Source organism: Gracilinanus agilis, chromosome 3, assembly GCF_016433145.1.
Source record: "Gracilinanus agilis isolate LMUSP501 chromosome 3, AgileGrace, whole genome shotgun sequence".
NCBI classification, from domain to species: Eukaryota; Metazoa; Chordata; class Mammalia; order Didelphimorphia; family Didelphidae; genus Gracilinanus; species Gracilinanus agilis.
The window spans coordinates 639,651,381-639,676,682 of record NC_058132.1 but is presented as its reverse complement, the minus strand read 5'-3'; the positions used below and the strand labels follow the sequence as shown (position 1 = coordinate 639,676,682).

At 66.9% G+C, this 25,302-nt stretch overlaps 3 protein-coding genes across 3 annotated transcripts in view; 1 reads left to right on the top strand and 2 right to left on the bottom strand.

The window, feature by feature from the left end:
* Positions 1-1,068: 1,068 nt before the first annotated feature.
* TRPV1 (transient receptor potential cation channel subfamily V member 1) lies at positions 1,069-15,380 on the bottom strand. The gene is made up of 15 exons (XM_044669485.1): positions 15,082-15,380; positions 14,630-14,895; positions 14,408-14,560; positions 14,184-14,324; positions 11,200-11,498; positions 10,816-10,995; positions 9,010-9,168; positions 8,825-8,920; positions 8,392-8,462; positions 7,147-7,312; positions 4,924-4,990; positions 4,474-4,790; positions 3,392-3,519; positions 2,170-2,285; positions 1,069-1,887 (listed from the first exon to the last, which is right to left on the bottom strand). Exons 1-15 carry the CDS (start codon positions 15,378-15,380, stop codon positions 1,715-1,717), a joined length of 2,631 nt encoding a protein of 876 aa, XP_044525420.1. The 3' UTR covers positions 1,069-1,714.
* Positions 15,381-22,442: 7,062 nt separating this feature from the next.
* On the bottom strand, positions 22,443-24,761 carry SHPK (sedoheptulokinase; the record flags this gene model as incomplete). The annotated part of the gene is given in 7 exon segments (XM_044669484.1): positions 22,443-22,843; positions 22,845-23,020; positions 23,226-23,426; positions 23,546-23,721; positions 23,812-23,964; positions 24,056-24,230; positions 24,386-24,761. Coding segments are annotated over 7 exon segments (1,488 nt in total), but the record flags the coding sequence as incomplete, so codon positions are not given.
* A 403-nt stretch (positions 24,762-25,164) lies between these two features.
* Positions 25,165-25,302, top strand: part of CTNS (cystinosin, lysosomal cystine transporter) — a 12,385-nt gene continuing 12,247 nt past the window's right edge. The window contains exon 1 of the mRNA XM_044669482.1: positions 25,165-25,293. Within this exon, the coding sequence (XP_044525417.1) occupies positions 25,165-25,293 (129 nt within the window). The remainder of the gene's footprint in view (positions 25,294-25,302) is intronic.

The window sequence follows — 25,302 nt, the reverse complement described above, 5'->3', positions numbered from 1 at the left end:
AGGGGAACGGAACAGCCCCCCCCGTGCCAGCTGGGCATGCCGCCAATACTTTGCCAACGCCAGTCTAGGGGACAGTGGATGCGGACGGCCGGGCCTGTGTGGGGAGGGCAGGGGGCAGAAGCTTCCTCGGCCCTTCCACCTCCCAGGTCCCAGGCGCCGGGGCCTCCTCCAACGATGGGGCCGCCCAGGGACCAGGGCTCTAGTGGAGGACTCTGGGGCTGATGGGCAAAGTGCCAGGGAGCGGAGGCCCCGCCCGGAGCGCTCACTCACTGTGTGCCCAGAGGGCTGGAACCCCCTCCGACCGCTCTGGCTCCCTGGCCCTGGGACGTGAGGGATGGAACGCCCAGTGGGGGCCCCCCTCGACCTCCTGGCCACATGGGCGATGCTCACTCCAAACAGGTCCTCCAACAAGCCTGCCCAGCTCTGGTGCCTCCTTGAACCTGCCTAGAGGAGCCCCCGGCCTCCCGCTGCAGCTAGTAAGCGCCTTCTCTATGCAGCCACTCCAGCCTCCACCCAGGCTGCATTTTGCTCCAGTCCGTTTGGCTCCTGGGGCCAGGCTGGGTGTGAGAAAGGGCTGGAGCCCCCCATGGCACCCCCAAACTTCAAAATCACGGCTGGGCACAGGGGGCACCGGCCGATCCCCAGGCGTCTTTCTGGGGTGCCCAGCCGGTGCCAGAGACACGAGGGCTCCTCCTGATTCCTGACCCCCCCCCCTTCAGCGAGGGGCCGGGCTTCAGCCGCAGGCTGGCTCTGCCGGGGATTGGCGCCAGGCGACCTGCCTGCTGCCAGGGGCTGGGGGCAGAGACCTGGGCCCCCGAGGCACGTGGCAGAGCCTGGCCGGAACGGGGTGCCCGACTTGAACGAAGGACAGGCTCGGTTCGGGGCAGGTGAGGGGCCCCGGCCCGTGTCCAGGTCGGCTCACACCCGAGCACCAGCCCGGCAGAGGCTCCTCCCGGTCCCCCAGGACGAATGGCCTAAGCCGGGGCCGGGCACTCCCAGGGCTCCTGGGGACGCGCTTCTGGGCTTCGGAGAAAACCTGTTTCCAACCCAGAAGTCCACAGCGCGGCTTCTCTGGGCCCCTCGGAGGGCTTTATTGGACACACTGAGCCGCTTGGCGTGGAGACAGACAAGGGCACTGCGCAAGAGCAGGGACAAAGGCGGGCGCCCGGAAGAAGGACGGCAGTTGGGCTCTGACGGGGCACGCGCACGGGCAAACTTCAAACAGCCAGGCGTCACTAGCTAGAGCGGGGGGCCAGCGACTGGCAGCAGCTGGGCAGGGCCAACCTTCTGTGCTCTGGGGAGGGGGAAGCGCTTCCTGCGACCCCAGACGGCCTGGAGACCAGCTTGGCCAGTGCCAGGACCCCTCGCTGGGGGGGGGGCACGGCTGGGGGCCCAGAAAATGCCCTTTTGTAGAGCCTCACCTTCTGCCTCAGGTGCAGGCCTAGATATCGTTCCAAGGCAGACGAGCAGGACGTGTCTGAGGCCCGCTTTGAACCCCGGACGGCCTGCCTCTAGGCCTGCCTCTCAGAAATAGACTTGGGGAGCAGAGGGCTGGGCGTGCGCCCACCTGCCCTCCCTGCTCGGCCCCCAGGACGTCGGGGTGCGGACGGGGGCCAGAGCGGCAGCCTGGGGACGGGGAGGGGGGCAGGCAATGGGAAAGGCCGCAGAAGAGAAGGGAGGCCCGTGGCCAGGGCGGGGGCAGCGAGCGCAGCCCTCACTGGGAGCCCGCGGCGAGCGGCTCCTTCACCAGGTGGGCGTCTTCGGGCCTCAGGGACCCCGAGAAGGGCCTCGGCCGCCCTTCTTCAGGCGCGTTGGAGCGCCTGTCTCGGCTCGTCCCGTCTCTCAAAAGTGGAACCAGAGGAAAGTTCTTCCAGTGCCTGCCTGAAACTGAGAAGGGAAGGCCGGCGGCGTTCAAGGCTGGGGCGTCCAGGGAGCCGCCAGTTCTCCTCCCCTCCTTCCCGGGGGAGGGGACGGAGGAGCAGCGAGGGGCTCTCTCCCTCCCTTCCTTCCTCTGCTCCCCAGCCCACGAGAAGGGGGCCAAGGAACCAAGTTCAGTGGCAAGCGGTGGCGTGGCCCAGGCTGAATCCCCCTCCGGCCGCAGGCCACAGGCAAGGCCCGCTCTGTCCCCAAGAGCAGCGTGTCTGCCCCAGAGTCCTCTGGGGGGCTCACCTCGGCCGGACCGCAAAGAGAAGCTCAAGGTGCGCTTGATCCCTTCGCAGTTGCCGGGGTCCTCGTTAATGATGCCCAGGTTGGTGTTCCAAGTGGTCCAATTGACCTCGTCGACTCTGCCGAGAAAGACACACGCGGGAGAAGCTCCCCTTAGAGCCTCTGAAAAAGGAGGCATTTGGAGGAATCCTAGGCTGGCCTGGGCAGGAGCGAGGCACACGGCCAGGGGTCATGCCAACAGCTGGCTCCTGGGATGTGCCCCAGCCCTAGAGCTGCCATCCTGGAGCCCCTGCCAGTGCCAGCATCCTAGGAAGGCATATGTCCAGGGGTCCACTCAGCTGCCCAGGTTCAAGAATTGGCTGAGGGGAGTCACCGGGGAAGTGATGGAGTGTGCTTGGCACAGTGCCTGGCACCCAGTGGGTGCAGCTGATGGATAGCGATGGACGTCGATGCTCTGCTAAGCAGCAACAGCATCCCCAGGCTTGTGGCTGGTCGAGTAGAAGCCTCTAGCAACAGTGGGACAGGAAGGGCCCCAGGCCAGCTCTGGTCAGCCTCGAATGTCTAAGCCGGCCCGGGGTCGGGCACCTAAACCACCGTCACGCCTGGGCTGGCTAATAGCTGGGAGGGCCCTGAGATCCCTCACTATGTGGGCTTGGAAAGATGCGGCCATGCGGTGCCAGGTGGCAAAGCCGAGGCGCCAGCTGAGAGTGCTCACCTCCAGGCGGGCACGTCCATCCCAGCTATTCTCACCACAAAGCTGCAAGTGAAGGGGGGCTCAGAGGGAGGGCTCTCAGGGGGGCTCTTCTGGGGGAAGCCAGGAAGGGGCTGCAGCTTTCTCAGAGAGGCAGGAAGAAGCAACCTCCGATTAGAAGGTGTCCTGAGGGGAAGAAACCCTGAGAGCAGGAAGTGGGGTGGAGAGCGTTAGGGGTAAGGTCAAAGGAGGGAGGGCCAGCACTCAGAATACCTGCACAGGGACAGGAAAGTGATGAGGAACCTGGAAAGAAGGCGAGCCAGCGACGTGGCCATGATGGATACCCCGGCGATAATTATCTTGGTGTCAGGTGGATCTCTCTGTCTGTGTCTTGTCTGTCCCTCTCTGTCTGTCTCATCTCTTCCTGTCTCTGTCTCTCTGTCAATCTCTCTCTGTCTCTGTCTGTGTCTCTATCTTTCTATGTTTCTCTCTCTGTCTTTGTCTGTCTCTGGCCCCCATCTACCCCCAACTCACCGGAAGCACCACCTGTAGTCTTCCCTCCCATCGGGCGTGTAGCCCACCTGCACCAGCTTCCCTGACCGGAAGGCTTTCCTCATGCAGTTCAGGAAGCTCTTCTCAGTGTCCAGGATGGTGATGGCTCTCTGCAGGGAGAACAGACAAGAGTGAGGAGGCCAAAGTTACTTAGCCCGAGGCCCGGCCAGGGGTGCTCTGCTGGGCTGTCCCTCCTTGGCCTCTCAGCCTGCCGAGGTCAGCAGGGCACAGGCTTGGGCCACATTCCGTGGGAGGCCACCCTGGGCCTGGGCCCAGCTGTAGATACCACGTGAGGGGCGAAGGCAAGATGAGGTCAGTTGAACTTTCTGCTTGGGAGGAAAAAGAAGGGGATCCTCCTGGCCCCCCAAAGGCTGCCCCCTCCTTCCAAGGCTTTGGGCCTCTGGACCTCTGTGCAGCCAAGGAGGAGGCTAGGGCCATGGGCATCCTTGAACCTTCTCTCAGGCTGCCCGGTGCCTCAGCCGGTCACTTCTGCACTCTCCCTTGCTCCAGAGCCCACCTGGGCCGGCCCCAGAAGCCACCTCCTCAAGGGCTCTGCCCTGCGCTGCTCCTAGCACTCTTGGGGGGTTCCTTGGGGATCTGTGCCAGTCCCCATGTCCTCCGTCAGCTTTCCTGATGCCGTGTGTGTGTGTGTGTGTGTGTGTGTGTGTGTGTGTGTGTGTGTGTGTGATCGTGCCCTCTGCCGCCCTCCAGCAATACAGGCCTGCCCCACCCAAGTGCCCCGAGCTAGGCCTGGGCGGCGTGTGGGGGGCTGGGACCCACCTCTGCTCTGGCCACACAGCTCCACCAGGGGAAACACCGGCAGGCTGGCAGCCACCCAGGTGCCACTGGCACTGCCCACGAGCCTCATCCCCTTTGCCTCCTCCAAGGGTCGGCTCTGCCCACAGCCACTAAGCGTGCCTGACTCCGTGGGCTGCCCCACCCAGAGCTGCCAGGCCTTTCTGCTCTCCGGCGCCATCTTGTTCATGGTCTCCCCCGTGAGGGCGACGGGCACGTGTGAGCCGACCCCTCCCCAAACGCGCCCCCGGAGCCGAGGACCAGCGGACCTGGAGCTTCCAGATGTTCTTGCTCTCCTGCGCGATCTTGTTCACGGTCTCCCCCATGAGGGCGATGAGCATGTTGAGCAGCAAGATATAGGTCAGGATGACGTAGGTGAGCAGGAGGATGATGAAGACGGCCTTGAAGTCGTAGTTCTCGGTGAACTCCAGGTCACCCATGCCAATGGTGAACTTGAAGAGCTCCAGGCACGTGGAGTAGAAGCTGTTGTAGGAGCTGGCACAGGGCTTGCAGCCGGCTGAGCACCGCCTGCCGTGGCAGGAGGCTTCCGTGTTGTTCTTCCCGTCCTCGATCAGTGTCACCACCGCTGAAGGGGCCCAGAAAGAGTCAGGGGGGCCCGGGCTGAACCCCCAAAGCCAGGCCTCCCAAGGCTTGCCCAGGGATGGCCCACACTGACCCAGCATGCTTGCCCTGCCGCACCTACCCCCTGGACTGCTCACCTGTGGAAAATCCGAACAGGAAGACCAGATAGACAAACATAAAACGGCACAGGTCTCTCAAGATCATCTGCAGGAGAGAGGCTTCTGGTCAGAGTGGACCCCTAGCATGGAAGGCTCTGGAGGAACAGGCTGCCTGCCCAGCTCGCTGATAGAGGAGACCCCGAGGCCCAAAGTCCCCGCAAGCGAGGCTCCAGGCCTGCCTCTGTCCTGTCTGGCCTTGGCCACTGGCACTCATCGTCCTCCCCATTTTGGGGGATCTCCACAGTGGCCAAAAGGTGGCCAAGAGCTCTCGTCTGACTCCTGGGCAGAAGGAACAGTTGCAGCCAGCCCTGAGCAGTGGGTTACTGTATCCTCTTCCCTTGCATGGCGTCCTAGAGCACCGCCCCCTCCCCCAGCTCTGTGTCCCAGTCAGGTAACAATGTTACATACAATAAGGCTCCTGTGGCACCCCTCCCCCCACTCTGGGCGGATCCCCTGAGGCTGACTAATTACAGGTAATAACATTCCACATGAGTTTTCCCAAGTCATATGATCCAAATGGCTCTGGGCTCTCCATGTAGCTATGGAAGAAGCCTGAATGAAAGCAGAAGCTCCAGCTCGGGGCCCCCAGGCAGGAGGTTCCCCCCTCTGGGGAGGGGCGCTCCCGCTTCACTGCTTTTCCTGCTTGGCTCTTCCCAGCCCTAACCTCTTGGGCAAGGGTCGGCAACCTTTTTGGCCGTGAGAGCCACAAGCGCCACATTTTTTAAAATGTCATTTCGTGAGAGCCGTGCAGTGCTCACAGTGCCGCTCCTATAACGGAGCCCCCCAAAAATGGACTTTATGGCTCCTGCGGAAAGAGCCAGATCCGGCCCTCAAAAGAGCCGTACGTTGCCGAGCCCTGCTCTTCGGGGTCGAGACTGGAGGAAAGAAGGGGGGCTGCCGAGTGACAGGCACTAGGCGGGGGTGCAGGAAGCCATCAGAGTTCATGACGTTCGCACAGTCCGCATGAGCTCTGACAAACCAGCAAAGCAGGTGTCAGGAGGGCGGAGAGTCTCACTCAGTTTCCCCTGTGTGACTCTTTTCTCACCAGTATTCACTTTCTACTGAAACTATGCAATCAGTATCCTTGTTCAGTCCCAGGAAGACACAGAAACAATACAGGTTCATGGCAGGAACAAGCCCAGTCACAGACTCTACACTATCCCTAAATAAACCCCCATAGTACCGAAACTTCCCCTAGAAGCCACTTCACAACAAACCAGCATAGAGTGAGTTAATGTTAAAGACTTTAAATCTCTAACTCGGATTCCCATGCACAGGTGCCTGCAAGAACAGGCCAGAACAGTCTCCAAGTTCCCCCCTCCCAGACCCGAAACGGGACAGTAATTTAATATAAAAGAACAATGAATGAAATATGGAGAAACTGTCTCCCGTGAGAAGGCCTGCACATTCTCACCACTGTGGCCCAAGAGACAGTCAAACACGCCTAACACACTGTCTCCAAAGATAAGATGGATGATGGTGGGATGGAATTCATGCCAACACGGATGTCATCTTGAGAAAAATCATGTAAAAATTAATATCAGCAGATGGCACTTCAGAGCAGCCACTGCAAACCTTCGGGGTCTCTGACTCCTCTCACTCCGGTTTTGCTCAACTGTCCCGCCCCCAAGGGGAAGTGGACTGCTGGGAATCCTGGGGGCACGGAGGAAGGACTCCTCTCAGAATGTCCCTGGGCTGCCCAGCTCTGGCTGCGGCCGCTTCCTTCCTCTCTGCTGCCAGAGCCTCAGCCGTGACCCAATTCGGGCAGACTTCCCGTCCCAGCTAACTGAAACGGGGCCGGGTCACCAGGAGCGCTCTCACCTAACGGAGGCGGCGACTTCCAGGGAAAGGAGGAGTCGTTGGCACCCGGCTCTGGGGTTCATGGCTCACCCCTAACCCTCGTTCTAACCCCTTCTCTCCACTCCCGCAGAGGCTCCCGAAAGCCCACGTTCCCTTCTCGTAACGACAGGCCGGTGGCCACCAGAGGGCACAGGACTGTGGCAGGGCAATCTCTACAAAGAGCCGGGCAGGTTGGCAGGAGCCTCCCCTTCCTTTGCCCCCTGAGGCTGGTTTCACTGGGCGCTCCCCTTGAGCCCACCTTCCCGGGGGGGCCAGCCCCAAGTCGGAGGCTCGGGATCCTGGGGCCCTTCTAGCCCCGTAGCCCCCCTGGGTTGAGCCCGGGGGCCCTGGCCGGTGTCCCACCTTCTCGATCATGACTGAGTAGATTCCCATCTGCTGAAAGCCTCGGGTATAGTAGAGCATGTTGGTCCAGCCAATGGCCAGAGAGAAGACCATGGAGGCCACGTACTCCTTGCAGCGGCTGAAGTACAGCACGACGGAGACCAGGAGAAACACAGACTGGATGAAGCTGAGGGACGAAAGAGAGGACAGCGGAGGCTTCAGGGAGGCTGAGGGCTTGGCGCAGCCCAGGCCCGGCCCCGAGGGGCTCCTCGGGACGCTCCCCCAAGGGCTTGCCTCCTGCCCTGACCTTGGGAGCTCCACCGTGAGATGTGGGAGCCCCCCCAGCCCCCGCCTCAGCCCGGGTCTCCTAGGGTGAGCCCAGGAGCCTGAAGTTCTCCCGGGACCTCACACAGGTACAATGCGAACGGGGCCCACTGGCATTCGGCCTTCTCCATGGCCTTTCACAGTGATAAAGAAGAGCAGGCAGAAGAACCCGAGTTCAAATCTGGGCTCTGCCACCGACTAGCAGTGACCTCGGGAGAGTCACTTCCTTGACCCGTGCCCGGGTTTGGGTGGCACAACAGGGACAAGAGAAACCAGGACAACCTGAAGGACAGCAGAACGTGGTGAAGAGCAATGGGCTGCCTCAGGCCCAGATAGAGGAGCCTCCGCTGGACACGGAGCCCTTTGAGTGGCTCTGCCCGAGGCCGGCCCCATTGGGGGTGGCTCGCGGGCTCGGGGGGTCCAAGCAAAGGGGCCCCGACGTCTTTCTCCAGAGGGCACGGCCTCCCTCTGCCCTGGCTGGGCCCTCTGTGGGCTCCCCGAGGCCAGAGGCCAGGCTTCCGGCCCCTCACGCTCGAGCCCCAGCAGAGCCGGAAGGGAGCTCGGCTCTAGGTTTGCCCCTTAGGCTGCTGCGGAGACCCTGAGGTGGCCTGGAGCGAGGCCACCGTTCCTGGGGAGCCCTCACAGGGGGCAGCTGCTTGCCCGTGCGCTTGGGCATAGCTCAGCCTGGGAGGTCGCTGCAGGCCGGGGAGGAGGCTGCCACCTTCCCTTGGCCACGTGAGCTCAGGGTGGGAGGCGCAGGGAGCACCCCGGGGCCGGGGAGGACCCCCGGGAGTCCCTCCTCGGGTTTTTAGGAGGACTGAGGTGGGACTTCGGGGCTCAGGCCAAGAGACACGGAGCCCCGGAAGGGGCAGTCTGGTCTCCCAGGAGAGCCCGGGGGCTCCGGGCAGCTGCTCCAACCCACCCGGCCGGGCCACGACTCACAAGAGCACCTCGCTGTAGCTGTCCACAAAGAGAGTCTTGAGGGAGGGTCTCCGGTGCAGGAAGTACTGAATCTGGGGGGCACCGGGGGGGGGGAAGGTCACCTCTACAGAGCCCGCAGTCGGGAGCTCTCCTCAGCACAGGGGAGCAAAGGGCACCCCCGGCCTTCCCTGGCTTCCTCCGAGGCGCAGGAAGCCTCCCCCCAGGGTCAGCGCCCGCCCCCCGAGCAGGAACCTTGGGGGCAGGGCCTGCCTTTCGCCCTTCTCCGCAGCCCAGCACCTAGCACAGTGCCTGGCACCCAGGGTCCGGCCTCCCCTTTCAGAGCTGACGGGGCCCGAGGGCGAGGAGGAGGAAGGACCCCGACAAAGCCCGTGACTGGAACCCAGGACCCACGACTCCCGGCCCGGGGCAGCTCTCGGAGGGCTGAAACACTGACCCCTCGGAAAAAGAAATAGATGCCCCCCAGCACGGACAGCAGCTCCCCGGTGACGCGGAAGTAGGCCCCCGTGGAGTAGTCGAAGCGGAAGGGAGGCTGCAGGGCGGGAGGACGTGTCGGCGGGGGGCCGGGGAGCCCCGAGGAGCCCCCGCCCGGCCCGGCCCGGCCCCGGGGCCCACCCCTACCAAGCCGTCCACGGGCCGGTAGTAGGCGGCGCAGGTGAAGACGACCATGTACACGGAGTAGACGAAGAAGTTGAAGTAGAAGATGCGCTTCACGAACCGGTCCCATTTGTCCTGCAGGAGCCTGTTCAGGGGCTCCACCAGCAGCATGTCGTGGCGGTTCTGAGAGCCGGGAAGAAGGCGGGGAGGGGGGGCCTCTGGCACCCGAGAAGTAGGGGCCGAAGGGACCTCCCGGGCAGGGAACAAGCAGCAGAGGTGGGATTCGAATGCGGGGCTCTCTCCCTCCCCTCTCCTGCCCCAGCAGAGCAGGCACTGGGGAGAACCTCTTTGGTCCCCAAAGATCCCCCGGGACAGCGGCATCGAGCGGGTGCGTGTGTCTACACCTACACGCACATCTGTCTGGCTCTGCTCCTACACCTGTTCCCGGATCTGTACGTGTGTGAATCGTCGGGCTTGGCCGGCTCTGACTCTCCCCAAACCCTGGACCGGCGCATGCCAGCACGGCCGTGCGGCGGGTCCTTCTCCAGCGGACTGAGGCAAGCCGAGCCCAAGCTCCCACAGCGGCTGTTGGAGGCTGGATTTGAATCCGGGTCCTCTGACGCCAAGCCTGCAGCTCTACCCACCGAGCCCCCTAGTGGCCTCGTCTCTCTCCCTGCATGGGTGTCCCCGCCTGTCTCTAGCCCTCGAGCCACATCTCGGGGCTGCCCAGCACGGCTGCGGGACGCCGGGCACCGTGACGAAGGCGAGACCATCCCCGGCTCTACCCCTGCACGAGGGCCTCGGCCTGGCCACAGAGCAGGAAACGCAAAGCCGAGACTCCAGAAAACGGAGTCCCTCAAGACAAGGCAACCCTCCCTGAGCGGGAAAGCGGAGCTGGGAAAGGCTGGAGCGGGGGATGCCCACGGTGGGAGCCGCCTGTTCCAAAGTGCGAAGCAGGAGGCAGAACAGAGAGCCCAGGAGTCCCTTATTAGCTGTGTGACCCTGGGCAAGTCCCTTCCCCTGCCTGCCTCAGTTTCTCTATCTGCGAAATGAGGGTAACAATAGTCCCTCCCTTCTTCGCCCCCTTCCAGGGTTGTTCTGAGGATCACATGAACTTTGTTTAGCACTTTGCCACTTGTCAGTCCACAAGCACGGATCAAGCGCCTACTGTGTGCCAAGCACTGTGCTTGAGGGGACCAAAAGAGGCAGGAGACAGCCATGCCCTGGAGAAGCCTCCAGCCTAACGGATGAGGCACGGCATATGCGGCTCTGCCCAAATGCACCAGAGAGAGAGACTCGAGCTTTGAGAGAGTTTGGGGGAAAGGCTTCCGCTGGGAGGGAGGGCGCTCCGAGCCCGGGGCTCAGAGATGGAGGCCTCACTGTCCGGGGGAGTAGGCAGGGCGGCTGAGGAGGGCAGTTAAAGTCAAAGGGAGCCCTGGGGGCAATAGGGAGCCCCAGGAGTTTGCTGAGTAGGAGAGTGGCATGATTGGACCTTTAGGAAGATCACTCTGGTGGCTGAATGGGGGATGGCCTGGAGGGGGGGCTTGGGGCAGGCAGACCCCCGAGTAGCTACTGCCACAGCCCAGGGGAAGGTGCAGAAGACTGGCACCTGGGAGGGGGTACTGTCAGAGGAGGGGGGCACACTGGAGAGATGCTACATGTAGAGGGGATATCACAGGCCTTGGCCACAGATTGGTTGGGGCGGGGGTGAGAAGGGTGAGAATTCCAGGATGACTTCTGGGTCATCTGGCCCCTGCCCCTGCCCCCCGGTGCCCAGCCCGGGCCCCCTGGTGCCCAGCCCGGGCCCCGGCCCCACAGCTTTGCACTCACTGGGGTCTCACTGCTGCTGTAGGCGATCACCTCCAGCACCGAGTTCTTCTCGCAGGTGTCGATGCAGGACAGATCGTAGAGGGACGAGTGCACCGGCCCGTAGGCCCACTCCGTGAACTTCCTGGACAGGTGCCTGCACTCGGGCTCCTGAATTTCTCTGCGGAGAATATAGGCCAGGACCTAGGGCAGAGAGGCCGGCGGCTCACCCCCGGGAAAGGCCTCCGTGTGCCGGGCTCGCCGGAGCCCCCGGAGCGGGCGGGCCTGACCCTCGGGACGAGCAGCGGCTCCCGGAGGAGCCCGAGGAAAGCCCTTCAGAGGGCCCGGCCGGTGCCCCGTGCCCTGCCCGCCGCGGTGCCCTCGGGCTCTCCGCCGGGCACCACCTACCCCGATCTTCCCGCTCTTGGCGGCCAGCGCCAGCGGGGTGAGCCCCTTCTTGTTGGTGACCTCCTCCAGCTTGAGCGTGGGCCGACTCTTGGCGCCGAGGATCAGGAGCTCGTTGTACATGCTCGTCACGAACTTGGTGTTCTCGGCCGTGTCGTCGGCCACCTCCACCAGGGCGTGCAGGACGGTGTTGCCCACCGAGTCCTTGGCCTCGATGTCCGCCGGCTGGTGGGGATTCTGGAGCAGGTACTGGACGATGCCCAGCTGGTTGGTGCAGGCCGCCAGAGAGAGGGGCAGCTCGCCTGGGAGCCAAGCACACACGGGTCAGTCGGGCCCAGCCGCCGCACCCCGGGACCTCCCCCACTGCCCGGAAGGCTCCAGAGAGGAGGCCTTGGGCTCTGGCGCCCACCTTCCCCACTGGACGGAGGGCGGTTCTGGGGGAGCCAGCAGGCGGGGCCTACCCGATGCCGGGACCCGGGGACAGACCCTGCCCTCGGGGAGCTCTCAGGCAAACGGGAGACGGACGCAAATAGGGGTGATGCGAGGGGGAGGGCAACGCGCGGCCAAGGGCCAAGTCGAGGCCCACAGGACGCCCCCAAGCCAGGACGGGAGGGCCAGGAAGGGGCTCCTTGAAGCTTGTGGGTAGAGGCGGGCTGGGAGGAGAGGCCTCGAGGGTCAGAGAAAGCAAGGCCGAGACAGGACGGGGCGACCGGATCAGACCGGGCAGAACGGGGCGAAGGATGGGAGACAAGACAAGACCACTAAGGTGGGCCACACCACAGAGGGCCCTGAATGTCAGGGAGCAGCAGGGAGGCACACGGGCAGACGGGGGCGGGGAGACAGACACACAGACAGACAGAGGGAGGGAGGGAAGGAGAGTTCCTGCCCTGCCAACAATGATGGTGGGATAAAAACAGCGAAGGGTCCAGGGCATGAGGCCCGCCGGAGGCCTCTAGCGCCGCAGCTCCTGCGGGAAGGAGGGTCGCCCCTGGGTGAAACGTGCTGGGCACGGCGGCCGGCATCCCGGCAGCAGGGCGCGCCCCACGCCAAGAGAAGGCCCAGCTGGGCACGTGGCCGAGAGCCGCAGGGCGGGGAGGACGGGGGCGAGACGGGGAGCAGAAGAGCTGCCGACCGCGGCACGAGCAGCAGGTCCAGGGAAACGAGGGCTCCGGGGCCAGCCGGGCGGAAGGCTTAAGGGGTGGACGGAGTCGGGCAGCCGGCCGGCGGCTTCTGTCCTTCCCCGCCTCCGCTGTCTCTGGGGTGGAGGCGAGCGGGCGGGCGGGGAGGTGGCACAGGCTCGTGAGGCTCTGCCCGCGCGCCGTTTGGAAGAGAAAGCGAGGCGCACGCAGAGGGGCGCGTGTGGGGGAAGGGAGCCGCGAGGTCACCCTGGAGCCCCACCCCGAGGCGGCACGGCCAGGCACGCCAGCAAAGGGTCGCCTCTCGAAGCCCGGGGGGTCCCCAGGGCGGAGGGGAGGGGACGAGACCTCGTACGGGCCCAGGCAGGGCCAGGGCGGCCGTTACCCTCAGGTTACGGGGGGATTCGAGGCAGAGACGTGAGACGGCTCCCTCGGTTGGGGTCGCCCAGCCGAGAAGCGGCCGAAGCCAGACCGGAGCTCGGCTCTTCTAGATCCCCAGGCCCAGGGCCCTTCAGTGGATGGCAGGCAGACACCGAAGGCTCCCGGGCATCGGAAGGGCACGCTCGGAGCTGCCCCCTAGCCAGAGGACGGGGGCGCTCGTGAAGGCCGACTGGACGAGGAGGAAAGCGAGGGCAGAAAAGACATTTTCTAGCTTGGCTCAAGAGGGTTCCTGGGAGAGGGCCGGGCAGGGCCCGGGGCCGCGGGGCAGAGGAGAGGGGAGCGAGCTGCAGAGCCGGGCAGCCGGGAGGAGGCCGTGTGAGGAGAGAGAAGAGCCGGAGGCTGAGCTTGGGGGCGCTCACGGCCTAGAGGGGGCCGAGAAGTGAGAGGAGACCCCCACGGGCTGGCAGAAGGCCAGAGAGAAGTCGGTGCCAAGACGGGGGTGCTGCGAGAGGGCAGGCAGGCCGCAGCCCGGGAAGGGGGCCCTGAATTGGCACCTCCGATCGGCGGTGAAGGGGGCGCCGGCACGGGAAGCACCGAAGGGGCCTCGGAATGCCGCCGCCACTTCCCGGGACTCCTCGTTGGCCCGAAGCAGAACCCGGATCCCGCGCGGGACCCTCGGCTTGGCTTGGCAAGCGCTCCCCCACGAGGCGGCTCTCCCTCCTCGTGGCTCCTTCCCGCCTCGTGTGGAGCCTGTGCTGGCCCCCCTCCAGCCTGGGCTCCCTCCCCGTTAGCCTGGGAGCTCCCTGGAGGCAGGCCCCGCACGGTCTCTTTTCTCCCCGGGCTTCAGCACAGGGCCCGGCACGCAGGGGGTGCCTTAGCGACGCCAGCTGACCGAGGGCTGCGGAGTGGGAGGGCAGGAAGTGGAAGGCCCATCCCGGGCCGCAGCGCCCGGAGAAGAATCGGGCCGAGCCTGGCTCCGCGGCCGTCCCCTGCCCGCCCCCAGCCGCCGTGGGGCGTCCAGCGAGTCCACGGAGGATGCCGGGCCTGGCTGGAGCCCCGCGCAGAGGGGTGCGGGGATGAAGAGTGGAGGGGGGCCCTCAGCTGCCTCCCCACCTGCCTGCGGGCACCTGCGCACACGGCTAGGAGACCCCAAGAGGCCTCCACGCTCACGGGCCTCCTGTGATGGCAGCCGACGGCTACAGGACGCTGACGGGGGTTCCCCAGCTAAGAGGGGGGCCTGAAGCCTCAGCACGGGGTGAGGAGAGCACGCCAACGCCCCAGAAGCCACCCGGGGAGAGCAGGGAGGGCGGCGACGGGCAAGCGCGTGCCACGTGGAGCGCCAGCGGCCCCCGGCAGCTTCTGGCCCTTCGAGGACCCTTTCTGGGGGTCTCCGGGAGAGGAGGGGGGCGGCGGGGACGTGGCTGGGGTCCACAGACGGTGCGTACCAGGAAGGACGCCTAGTCTGCCTACCGAAATAGAAGCCAGGTCTCCCTTTGGTCTTCTTAAAGAAGTCCCCGTGGGCCGCGGCGTGGACGTCGGCGCCGTTTTCCACCAGGAGGGTCACCAGAGCCATGTTGCGCCTCTCGATGGCGATGTGCAGCGCCGTCTGGCCTAGGGCGAGAGCCGAGGGGAGCATGCCAAGGGCCCCGCGCAGGCCTGCCCCGGCCGGGCGCGGGCGCGGTGCCAGCCCTCACCCTTGTAGTAGCTGTCCGTGTAGCTGGCGTTCACGAAGTCCCTGAGGTCGCCCGTCTGCCTGGCCACGTCGAGCAGCAGCGGGATGGTGTCGTTCCTGCCGTCGTGCAGGTTCAGCACGGCCTTGAGCAGGCACGTCTTGCCCGTCTCCGGGTCTAGGGCACACAGGAGGGTCACGGCCGCGTCGCCCTGGGAGCCGCCGGGGGGGGGGGGGCGGGGGCTACCTTTGAACTCGCCGTCCGTGAGCTTCTTCAGGCTGCCCTGCAGGTAGGGGCCGAGGTCCGCCAGCGCCTCGCAGCTGCCCCGGGCCACCGCCTCGAAGATCCGCTTGCGGTCAAAGAGCTTCAGGGACGTTTCGGAGCTGGTGGGAGCGGCAGCCTGAGCCCGCCGTGCCCGCCGTGCCCGCCGCCGCCTCCCTCTTCCTCCTCTTGCCCAGCCCCAGCCCAGAGCGGACCCCGAGAGGCTGCCCGAGAGGCGGCCCCGGCTAATTCTAAAGTCAACACAAGCCACCGAGGCAGGAAAAGCCACCGGCGAGCCCTTCTGTCCACATCCATCAGGCCGGGGCTCCGAGTGGACGCCCTCCGCTGCCCTCCCCCCGGCGGCTTCTCTGACCGGCCCGATAACCTCTCGGGGGCCTCCCTCGGGGGGGGGGGCCGCGGCAGGGACGGAAACTTACTGGACAAACTGACCGTCACCCCGTGGCCTCTCCACCATGGGGCTGAGCTCAATGACGGGGCACGGGGCCGTCGTCCCTTCCATCGCCGCAGACGCCTCACGGTGGCACGTGCCCGAGGGGTGGCCCCGGCTCCTGGCTGGAGGGAACGCAGGGGGCTGGGGTGGCACCGCCAGGGGCCCCTGGGCATGGCTCTGCCGGAAGGGCTTCTTCCACAGCCTCCCCCGTGCCCCCATCCTTCCTCTCTGGGGCCCAGTTCCCGTCCCCAGCCCTCCCACGACCACCACCATCACGGCTGCCATTCGGGTCTTGTGCAGGCACTAAATACTGGCCCCATTTTACAAGCGGGGAAACTAAGGCGACTTGTGGCCACCCAGCTGGAGAGGGAGGGAGGCCAGACTCCAGGCCACAGGCCTCTCCTTCTGTCTTTCCTCCTCTCAGGCGCCTTCCAGGCTGTTGTGCCCCCCATGGCCCTCCCCCTCCAGGCCCAGGGGCAGCTTGAGTGCCCGCCCCCTGCCCTCCTGCCCCCCTGGGGCCCAGGACCACAGGCTGTGGGGCTGTGGGCCGCGGGCTGGGTTGTCAGGTCAGCTGAAAACACTCCCTCACCGGACCTCGGCCCAGCCGGCCAGGGAATGATTTACCAGGGTCAGGCCACGAGGAGGCAAGGGTCAGCTCCTGGGCCCGTCCCGGGGATCCCCGCTCCTCTGCCAGCTTCCCCGAGGAGGCGACGGGCTCCCAGCGTGCCCAGACTAAAGAGGGTGCCCAGCCCAGAGACCCGCCACCTCTGTGCTGGCCTCGGGCACAGAGCAGGTGCCAGGACGAGTCAGGACAAATCAGTGCCGGGAGGAGCCTGGGAGAATTTTGCCCATTTCGCTGCCTCCTTTGACCCTCCCTCCACCTACGAGCTTTACGAAGGAGCAGTCTGAGGCCAGCACAGTGCTAGGCACTGGGGACGCAGGATGTGCTCCCCAGGAACCCCAATTCATCAGAGGAGGAGACAAGGTGCCCATGGCAGAATCTAGGCGGGGGGCGTTTCTAGAGTAAACCGAGTCACCCCACTGGCCTCCTCAGCCCCGGGGACTTCAGACCACGTGGCAGCCGTCCTACACGCCGTGGTCCACTGGGTGCCAGTCGTGGTCCCGCAGGCTGAGCAAACGTGGCCACTCTCTGGGGTCCTCCACGGAACAGCAAGCTCTCCTAGAACAGAGCTGGTCCAGAAGCAGACGGCCGCCCCCCACCCTGGGCAGACCCCGAGAGGCCCAGGGAATGCTGGCCTTCCCAAACTCCCCCGCAGGGGGAAGAGGACACGGCCCGGCTCTGCTCTCCAAAGGCTGCACTTGGGCGAGCAGAGGCCGGCCGAGCTCAGCCGGGGAGCCTCATGTCCACCCTGCCAGACCCCGGTGGAGGCAGCCCTTGCGCCGCCCCGGATGGAGCCTCAGATGGAGGCTCTCAGCCTCCTGGAGACAAGCAGCTTCCCAAATGGGGCTGCCGTAGGCCAGAGGACCTGAGTTCCAGTCCCCCAATGCCCACCCCCAACACCCACATTCTCACACCTGCTGCTGTGACTTGCCAGGGGGGAAGCAAAGCCACGGGGGTCCTCGGAGGCCCCCTGCTCCAAAGCCCTCGCTTCACAGAGGGAGAAACCGGGGTTCGAGGCAGAGCTGAGGTTCACTCTCAAGGTCCTGGCCCCAGCCCAAGCAGCACCCTCCTAGGCACGGCCCTCAAGGCAGCATCCCTGGAAAAGGCTCCCAGGCACAGCCGGCAGCACCCAACTGGACCCCTCCCTGGCAGCCCTGCGTTTGCGGGCAGACGCTGCCTGGCAGAGCTGGCAAGCTGGGATCGTTCAGAGGCAGAGGCTGGCGACGGGGCCCCACAGAAGGCCTCGGAGCCCCTGCAGGGGCTCAGCTCCTTCCCAAAGCGGCGGGCAGTCGCCCTCCCGGGGAGGCTCGTGCCTCGGTGGATCCCGGGAAGCAGAGCTTCTCTCCCCAAGCCCTGACAGGCCCAGAAGCCGTGCTGCCGGAGCCCTGGGAGATCATAGAGGAGGAGGGGGGCTTCCCCAAAAGGAGGGGGATCGGGTGGGGGAGGTCCAGCGTCCCGCCTAGATCTGGGCCTCTCCGGCGGGGACGTCCCACCTCCCCCCAGGCCTCATGGCTCTACCCCGAAGGGGCGCCCCTCCTGCCCTTCCTCCATCTCCACAAACAACGGGCACTCGCTCGTCTGGCACTGCAGAACTGGCCACCCGGGCGAAGGGAAGGCCGGAGCTGGCCGCCCCTCTGGGCCCCGGGGGTTCAGGCTGCCCTGGGTGGCCACAGCGGGGCTCCTGTAGAGCGGAGGGGCCCCGGATGCCCAGGCCCCGAGGGAGGGGGCGCTGCTAGAGGGTGACGTCAGCATGATGGCCGGCCTGGGTGGGGCACCCGAGATCGGAGGTGGGCCTGGGCCTGGGCCCCTGGGGAGCGGAGCGGGGCTGTGGACCTGGGGGGGGCACCATCCCAAGCCCCCTCCCATCTCCCAGCGGATCTCTTTGAGTTCTGGCCAAGGCGCTCCCCGGGCCCTCGTCCCAGGGATGCCGGCGAGAGCGGTGCGAGGCCCTTCCCCACCGGCCACCTCGAGGGCCTGCCCGAGCCGGACTCACCTGGCAGCCACCTGCAGGAGTGCGGCCGCTCGGCCGGCCCGTGCCACAGCCCTCTTCCTTCCCGGGCGGAGCTGGGGCAGCAGCTGGCCGTGGCCGGCCTTAAGTACTGCCCGCCCCGCCGGAGGGAGGGGGCGGCCGCAGGATGCTGGGCCGGGAGCAGCTGCGGCGGCGGCCCCAGGAGGCCCCCCGAGCTCTTTCCCAGCACTTTTGCCCCTTTTCAAGCAGCTCCATTTAGCCGGGCCCCTCCCTGAAAGCTTTCAAGGCCCGCAAAGCATTTAGGCCCATCAGACATCTGAGGCCCCGGGCCCTGCCGGAGCCTCTTCTGGGGGCGAGACCCCTGCCCGGGACCGAGGCAGGGCTGGACGGAGGGGCCCAGGTGGAGCCCCCACTGCGCGGGGAGGTGGGCTTGGCCAGGAAGCGGGGCCCGGCCCGCCCTCCCCTTCCTCATATGGGGCGGCCCAGGCCCAGGGGACGAGGCTGCTGGGGACGAGAGCTGGCCTCCTCCCCGGCCCCTCCCGGCGCTCAGAAGAGACAGATAATGGCCCATTAGCTGCTGAGTCAGAAGGAAGCGGCTCTGACCGCCCGGAGGGAGAAGCACCCCACAGCCGGGCAGTGCCACGTGAGGGACCCGGGAGCCGACCCTCCGTGCCTGCCTGGGGCCGGCCGGGCACCAGCACGAGCTGACCACGGGGAGGGACACCGGCCTACGGAACGGGCCCGACACAGGAAAACACTGGCTGCCTGGCTGGCTGGTGGCTGCTCTCTCTCCCCTTCCCTCTCGTGCCAGAATCCATCCTAGGAAAGTGTTGCCAGGCAGTGGGGTGCAGTGACTCGGCCAGGGTCACACAGCTGGCTGTGCCGTCTCCATCCCGGAGACCCGCCTCGACCGAGCCCAGCCACAGGGGGCTCCAACAGCATTTATTAAGCACTGGCAGGCCCTGCAGCACTCTCCTGGGCGGCCCAGCGTGTACCTCCTGCGTCCCTTGGGGCGTGCCCTGCCGGGGATCGCTTAGCTGGCCGGCCCCCTCCCCTCCTGGACCCCACCAGAGCACACTTTGCCTCCCCCACAGGGCAAGCCTCAGGCCGCGCCGGCTCCACGGGGGCTCCCGGGTAGAGGGTGGCAGTGGTTTGCCCACGAGGCTCTGCCTTCTGCCGCCCTGGGCAGGAGATGGGCGTGAAGCTGCCCTCCCGCCTCTCCCTGCTCGCCATCACAGGCCCTGGACCAGCTGGGCAGCCCCAGCCGGCGCACAGCTGATCCTCCTGTCTCTGGCCCCTTCCTGCAGCTCCTGGGCCAACAGAGCCCCCCTTTTCCCCTCCCACATCCAACACGGTGCCCGGGCCCTGCCGCCTCTCCCCCTTCCCTCCTTGGGCACTGCCACACCCGGTGCAGACCCTCAAGCTGCCTGCCTGCCTGCCTGAGGACACCCCCAAGCTCCAGGGGCTCCCCAGCCCCACCCAGATCCACACGCCCTCGAGGCTCATCAGGGCAGGGGCCCTTCCCAGCCCTGCTCTGGGCATCCCCCTGCCTGCCCGGGGGCTCCCCTCGGACTCTAACGACTGGTAGCTCCCTCTATCCTTGCCCGACACCGCACTGCCCACCTGGCTGCTCCTGGAGGGCGATGCCCTGCCTTGGCTGCTTTTTTGTCCTCAACGCTGGGCACGCAGCGGGCACTTTGCAAACGTTTCTCCCCGGAGTGGCTGAGCCGAGGCCCTCCCGCTTTCCCCAGCTGCCTGCCTGGGCCCCTCTCTGTGCCCCCCCGCGAGGGTAGCTCCTAGCTGTGCTCTGGCTCTGCCCATTGCCCGTCCCTCAGGGCCCGGCTGAGGCGGCTCCTTCCCTCGAGGAGGTACCTGGGCCACCGCCGACATGGGGCACCTCTCAGAGAGGAAGTCGCAGCTCGCTGTGGCCCCCGTCTGAGGCGCCTCGGCCGGGTCACCGGGCACTGCGCCATTTCCTTCTCCGGCTCATCCCGAGACAAGGAAACGGCAGGCGATGCCCGGGGTCACATGGCTAGGTAAGAGGCTGGACTTGAACGCAGGGCTTCCCGGCTGTCCCCCCGCTGCTGCAAGGGCAACGGCCACACGCCGGGAAGCCGCCTCATCAGGGCCAAGGCAGGCTGAAGAGGCCCAAGAGGCAGCCGAGGGGAGCGCCTGTCTGGAAAGACCGACGCTGCCTGGACTTCTTGAGAGTCCTGGGCGTGCAGAGGCCACCCTCCGGGGAGGGGCACGTGGGGCCTGGCCAGGCCACCCGTCCCCGGGAGGGCCGATCCCCTACCACGTCCCCACACCGGACAGTCCCTCGGGGGCTCACGCCGGCCCCAGCGTCGGATGGCCTGCCTTGACCGCACAGGGCACAGCGGGCAGCAGCCCGTCCTCCCGTTTGGGCCCCGTGACCCACAGCCGGAGGGCCAGCAGCGGCCATCTCCCTTGCAGTGAATGAGGGCAGAGTGAAGACGGGGAGCTGGGCTTCGGGAGGCCGGGCCGAGCTCCAGGCCGAAGAGCTCATCTTCCTGAGGCCTAACCCAGCCTCAGATGCTTCTGGCTGGGTGGCCGCCCTGCCCGCCTCAGTTTCCTCGTCTCTAAGTGCGGCTGGAGAAGGGAACGGCCCCCTGCTCCGGGATCTTCGGCAAGAAAAACCCAAACGGGGTCACGGAGAGTCAGATGTGACGGGACTGAAGGAGAACAATGGCAGTATTGACCCGCGGGAGGCTGGCATATCTCGTGTCTGAAACAGGTGCCATCCTCCCTCCCACTCTGTGGATGAGGGCACTGAGGCGCAAACAGGAGAAGGGACTTGCCCAGGGCCGCGTGGGTGGCACAAGAGCAGCCCGAGGGGGCCATCTGACTCCAAAGGCAGGGCCAAGGGAGGAAAGAGGGGAGAGGGGAGAGGAGAGAGCCCTCGTCCCGGAGGCTAGACATCCTGGCGCTGGAGAGCCGACGTGCCTCTAAGGAGAGATAAAGGGAGGAAGATTTGGGCAGCCAGCCCGAAACCGTGCTGGCAGAGATGGTGGGGGAGGGAGGGGGAGGCTAGGACGCGGAGTCTCTGGCCGCCAGCTCCCCAGCACCCAGGGCAGCAGCCCCCGACGGGCCGTGGTGCCCCCTGCCCTCCCTGGCCCTTAGGCTGGCACCTGCCCAAGACACGATGTCCCAAGTGGAGGCTGTAAGCACAGGGACCACGATGGGTATGAGATGCCCCCTGAGAGCCGTGTGCCCAGGGCTGCCCTGATGAGCATTCACAGAGCCCTTGCTGAGTGCTGGGCACCTCATAGGCCCAAGGGGGTGCCAGGACGAAAGGCGCTGGGCTCTTTCAGGGGACCTCGGGCACCACTGAGGGAGCGGGCAGGTGGCCAGGCTGAGCTCCGTCTGCGAAGCCGAGAGGGGCTCTGGGAGGTGGGCCTGGAGGTTGGAGGTGGGGAAGGGGAGGAATGGCTACAGGGCTGCCTGGCAGATCGGGCTGGGCCCTTCCAAGAGCGCCTGGAACAAACCGGAAGGCCAAGAGACAGCTCAGAGGTGATGGTCCAAGTCCGCAGCCTTCGTCCCCTCGCCCGCCCCGGGGTGCCCTTCAGAGGCCTCCCTCCCTGGCTAGTGAGGACCTAACCCTCATCTCCCCTTTGCAACAAAGGCCCCGGGGGAGGGCCGGCTGCTTCCTTCTTTGTCTGGGGCCCAGACCAAACACGGGCGGGGGGCGGGGGGGCATCAAGGCAAGATGGCCTGGGAAGGGCCTGGAACAGTCTAACTTTGGGTAAGGCCTGGGTGCCCTGCGGAGAATGGATCGGAGCAGGGAGAGGCCCAGAACTGGGGTGGAGGGTACTGATGAGGACGGGCACAGAGCAGAGCCCCTCGTTTACGGGGCTCAGATGGCACTGCTCTGGTGCCAAGGCGTGCCCCCCTTTCCGGGGTCTCCTCCCTGTGCCCTCGGTGCCCACCAGCCCAATCTGCTCCTGGGGAATGCCCACAACATGCCCAGTGCCCTTCCCTCTAGGCGGGCCCACTCTCCTGGGAGTATGTGTGCACGTGGGGGGGCTTCAGGGATGGCTGGCCCGGCCAAGGGTGCTAGAGGAGAAGCTTCGGTCAGGCCCCGGTGAGAAGGGAAGGAGGGAGGCCCAGGTGGGGCTCCTCCGGCCTCTCGTCACTCCAGGGAGCTCCAGCCCACTCTGGCTCCGGCCCAACGGGCCGAGCCTTCCCCGTGATGCTTCCACAAGCCCACCCCACGGGCCTCCAGAAACAGTGCGATGTGGCAGAGCCTGGCGGGGCTGGGCACAGGATACCCCCAGGGCCAGGGCCGTTGGCAGCCCGAGAGAAGGCCAAAGGGATCCGAGCAGGCGCCCGCACCCAGGACAGGAGGGCCCCCGTCCCCCAAGAGCCTCTGCCCCGAAGGCCGGCGAGTCCACGACCAACACGGCCTCGCGCCTGCCCGGCCACACCACATCCCTGATGTCCACAGGGCCGGTCAGGGGCAGCTGCCCGGAGCTGGGGCCTCCCGCACCCTCCCTAGGCAGGAATCTCCACCTACAGCATTCCTGGCGGTCCTGGCTGCTGCTTCCATTCCCTCCCCCGGGGCGCCCGCAGGGTCCAGGCTCCCTTTCCACCTCCTTCCAGAAGGCCCCTGGAATTCTGGCTGCCTCGGCTCTGGCCCCAGGCAAGGGGATGCGCTGTGGGGCCCCTGTCTGCTGGGCGCAGCCCCCCCCCAGGAGCCGGAGCCGCCGAGAGGGAAGGGAAGGAGGCCACGGAGAGGCCACGGCAGCGGCTCCAGGAGCCGTTTAATCACCAAAATCATCGTGAGGGATCGAGGTGCGAGGCCGGGCAGCGGGCCCTTCGGGGGGCTGGCCCGGCCCCCCCTTCCTATTTCAGCCTTTCATAAAAGCGGGCTTTGATTGGCAGCGAAGCGATCGATGCGGGGCGCCGTCACTCCTCCCCGGGGCCTTCCCGCAGCATGACCAGGGCGGCCCCGCTGGCGGCGTCCACGTCGCGGCCGTAGCACACGGGCAGGGGGAAGGCCCGCTCCACCTCCTGCCGCAGCACCTCGTTCCTGGCCAGGGCGCTGCCGCTGCCCACCAGCCGCTCCACGCCCCACTCGGCGAGGCGCCGGCCCGGCAGCATGGCGTGCACGTTCTCCACGATGCCGCGGCACAGGGCCCCTGGTCACGTGGCCCAGGGACAGGCGGGCGGGGGAGATGCCGCTCACGGACGCCAGCTCGCCGGGCAGGTGCCGCTCCCCCAGGAGGGTCGGGCTGATGGTCAGCTCGGTGTCTGCCTGGGCCAGGGCCGCCCGGATCATCTGCGAGTAGATGAGGGTCTCCAGCGCCTCGGACCCTGGCGGGAGGCAAAGCGGAGCCGGCCTGAGCGCCGACCCGGCTCCCCCGCCTCTGCCAAGCCCCCAGAGCGCGGAGAGGGCAGGCTGGCCGAGAGCCCCGCCCGCGCTCGGCCTCGGTTTCCCTTGTTTACACAAGAGCCGGCACCCCTCTGCCGGGCACGAGCCCCTCCGTCCGCAGCCGCCCCCCAGAATGTGCTCCCCTACCCAGCTCGGCCATCCAGCGGGCCAGCGTGGCGACGAAGGTGGCCAGCACGTTACCGCCATTGAGGGACGCGGCCACGCCCAGGTAGGTGCCCCCGAAGTACGGGAAGTAGGCCACAGGGGCCGCGGGGTCCGGATGTGCCGCAGGCTTGAACCCTGGAGGCATGGAGGCTGCCAGCTGGACAGACGTGCTGATGTTGAGAACTGAGGCCCAGAGGAGACGCCATCAGGCCTGGGCGGGGGGGCTGGGCAGGGGCTGGCCACGGTGTCCCCCCCCCAGAGTGCCCCAGTGACCGACGCCTGGAGGGTCCAGCCCGGCTCACCCGCGTCTGTCCTCCGGGCCATGCAGGAGAACACGGAGCACTGCAGGTCCCCCAGAGCCACGCCGACCTGCGCCCCCGCGGGGATGCCGAACCACTCGTGGGACGTCCTCCCGGCCACGGCGCCGGCCTCGGCCACGTCGGGGAGCAGCCGGGTGGGGAAGCCGGCCTCCTCCAGGCTGGGGGACAGGGCGGGGCGACGGGTCAAGCGGGGAGGCGCCTCCGAAGCGCCCCCCCCCCACCCTGGCGGGGGAGGGGCCCACACTCACACGCAGGAGTTCCAGCTTCTGCTCTCCACGTCGAAGTAGCCCCAGCTGGCCGCGTTGTGCTCGGACATGAGGGGCCTCTGCAGGCCGCACAGTGCAGCCACCAGGTAGTCCTGGATGGTGCCCGCCGCGCTGTAGGACTCCAGGAACTCGGGGCTGTGGGGCAGGAGGGGGGCCGGGCGCTGGACACAGAGCCGGGAGCACTGGAAGGCAGCCCCCTCCCCCGCCAGGGCCCCCCCTCCCCCACCTGTGGCGCAGGAGCCAGAAGATGGAGGCCGTGCCGAAGCCCGTGGCCACGCTCAGGTGGGACTGCGGCGGGGGGAGGGAGGCCAGGAAGTCGGGGCTGCAGCGGCCATCCTGCCACGTGATGAGGCGGCTGACGTCTCGGGGCTCCAGGACACCCTTCTCGGTCCAGGCGCCGGCTGAAAGAGGTCCACGTGAGGGAGGGGGCCGAGGCCGGGCAGTGGGCGAGGGGCCGCCGGGGGCCGCTCCCGAGCACGGAGCCGGGCCCCCCTGGGGTGGGGGCGCCCCGGCTGAGGGCGGGTGGCTGGCGCGGGGGTCAGCAGAGAGGCCTCACCTTGGCCGCTCTTCCAGAACATGACCCCGTGCATCTGTCCCGAGACGCCCACGCGGAGGACCTGGCGCCGCTGCCACACAGGGAGGGCCTCGAGGCACTCGCCCACCGCCTGCATGATCCTGCCCACGTCCTGCTCCCGGCCCTGCGGACGCCCCGGGCCCCCCCAAGGAGCGCGGAGGGCAGCGGGTGTGGGCACGTGGGCATGAACATGTGGGCACGCGGGCACTGCCACAGGGCCCGGACACCAGGGACGGGAAGCCCTGCGGTCGTACCCTCTCTTGCTCCTGGGGGGCCCCTCCAAAAGGCGCCCCACATGGGGGAAGAGGCGGGCACTACGCTCTGGGCGGAGGCGGGGCTGGCGCACCCAGCAGGCACCCACTCACTGCTCTGTGGAGATCTGCCCGCTGTCCAAGGTCTGCGGAGTTCAGGGTCCGGCCCGGCTCCCTCCGCCTTCGGAGGTGGCTCAGGCGTGCCCAGGGGAGCTCTTCGAACCCTCTTCCACGTGATGATGGTGACCCGCCCCGCCCCCTCGGGGTGCTGCAGTGGCAGCGGCTGAAGTTGCAGTAAAGGCTCCCGGGGAGACCCCAAAAGGTGTGGGAGCACCTCCAGGCGCTGAGCCCCAAACAGGGCCCGGGCCACTCCCCAGCCACCTCCCACCTCCAGGGCTTTGCCCAGGCAGTCCCTGACAGGGGCAACCCCAAGGAGCCTCCCACCTCGGGAGCCAGGGGCCCGGGGAGGGGCGGGGATGAGAGGGCCCAGGAGGGATGGGCCCCGCCCCCATGCACTCTGGCCCAGGCTGGGGGAGGGGCGGCCCCGGGGCTCACCTGCAGCCCAGCTTCCGGGCTCGGGGCCACGTCTGCACGCGTAGCCCGGCTGGCGCTGGCCGTGGCCACCGGGGGCCCGCGTCGGCGCCCGGC

Excerpts from the sequence above, each read along its gene's own strand:
- TRPV1 (XM_044669485.1), bottom strand. The coding sequence starts at position 15,380 with ATGGCAGCCGTGATGGTGGTGGTCGTGGGAGGGCTGGGGACGGGAACT. Across the intron at positions 14,325-14,407 it reads CACGGACAGCTACTACAAGG|GCCAGACGGCGCTGCACATC; the intron begins GTGAGGGCTGGC and ends CTCTCGCCCTAG. Across the intron at positions 8,463-8,824 it reads TCTATTTCTTTTTCCGAGGG|ATTCAGTACTTCCTGCACCG; the intron begins GTCAGTGTTTCA and ends GGTGCCCCCCAG.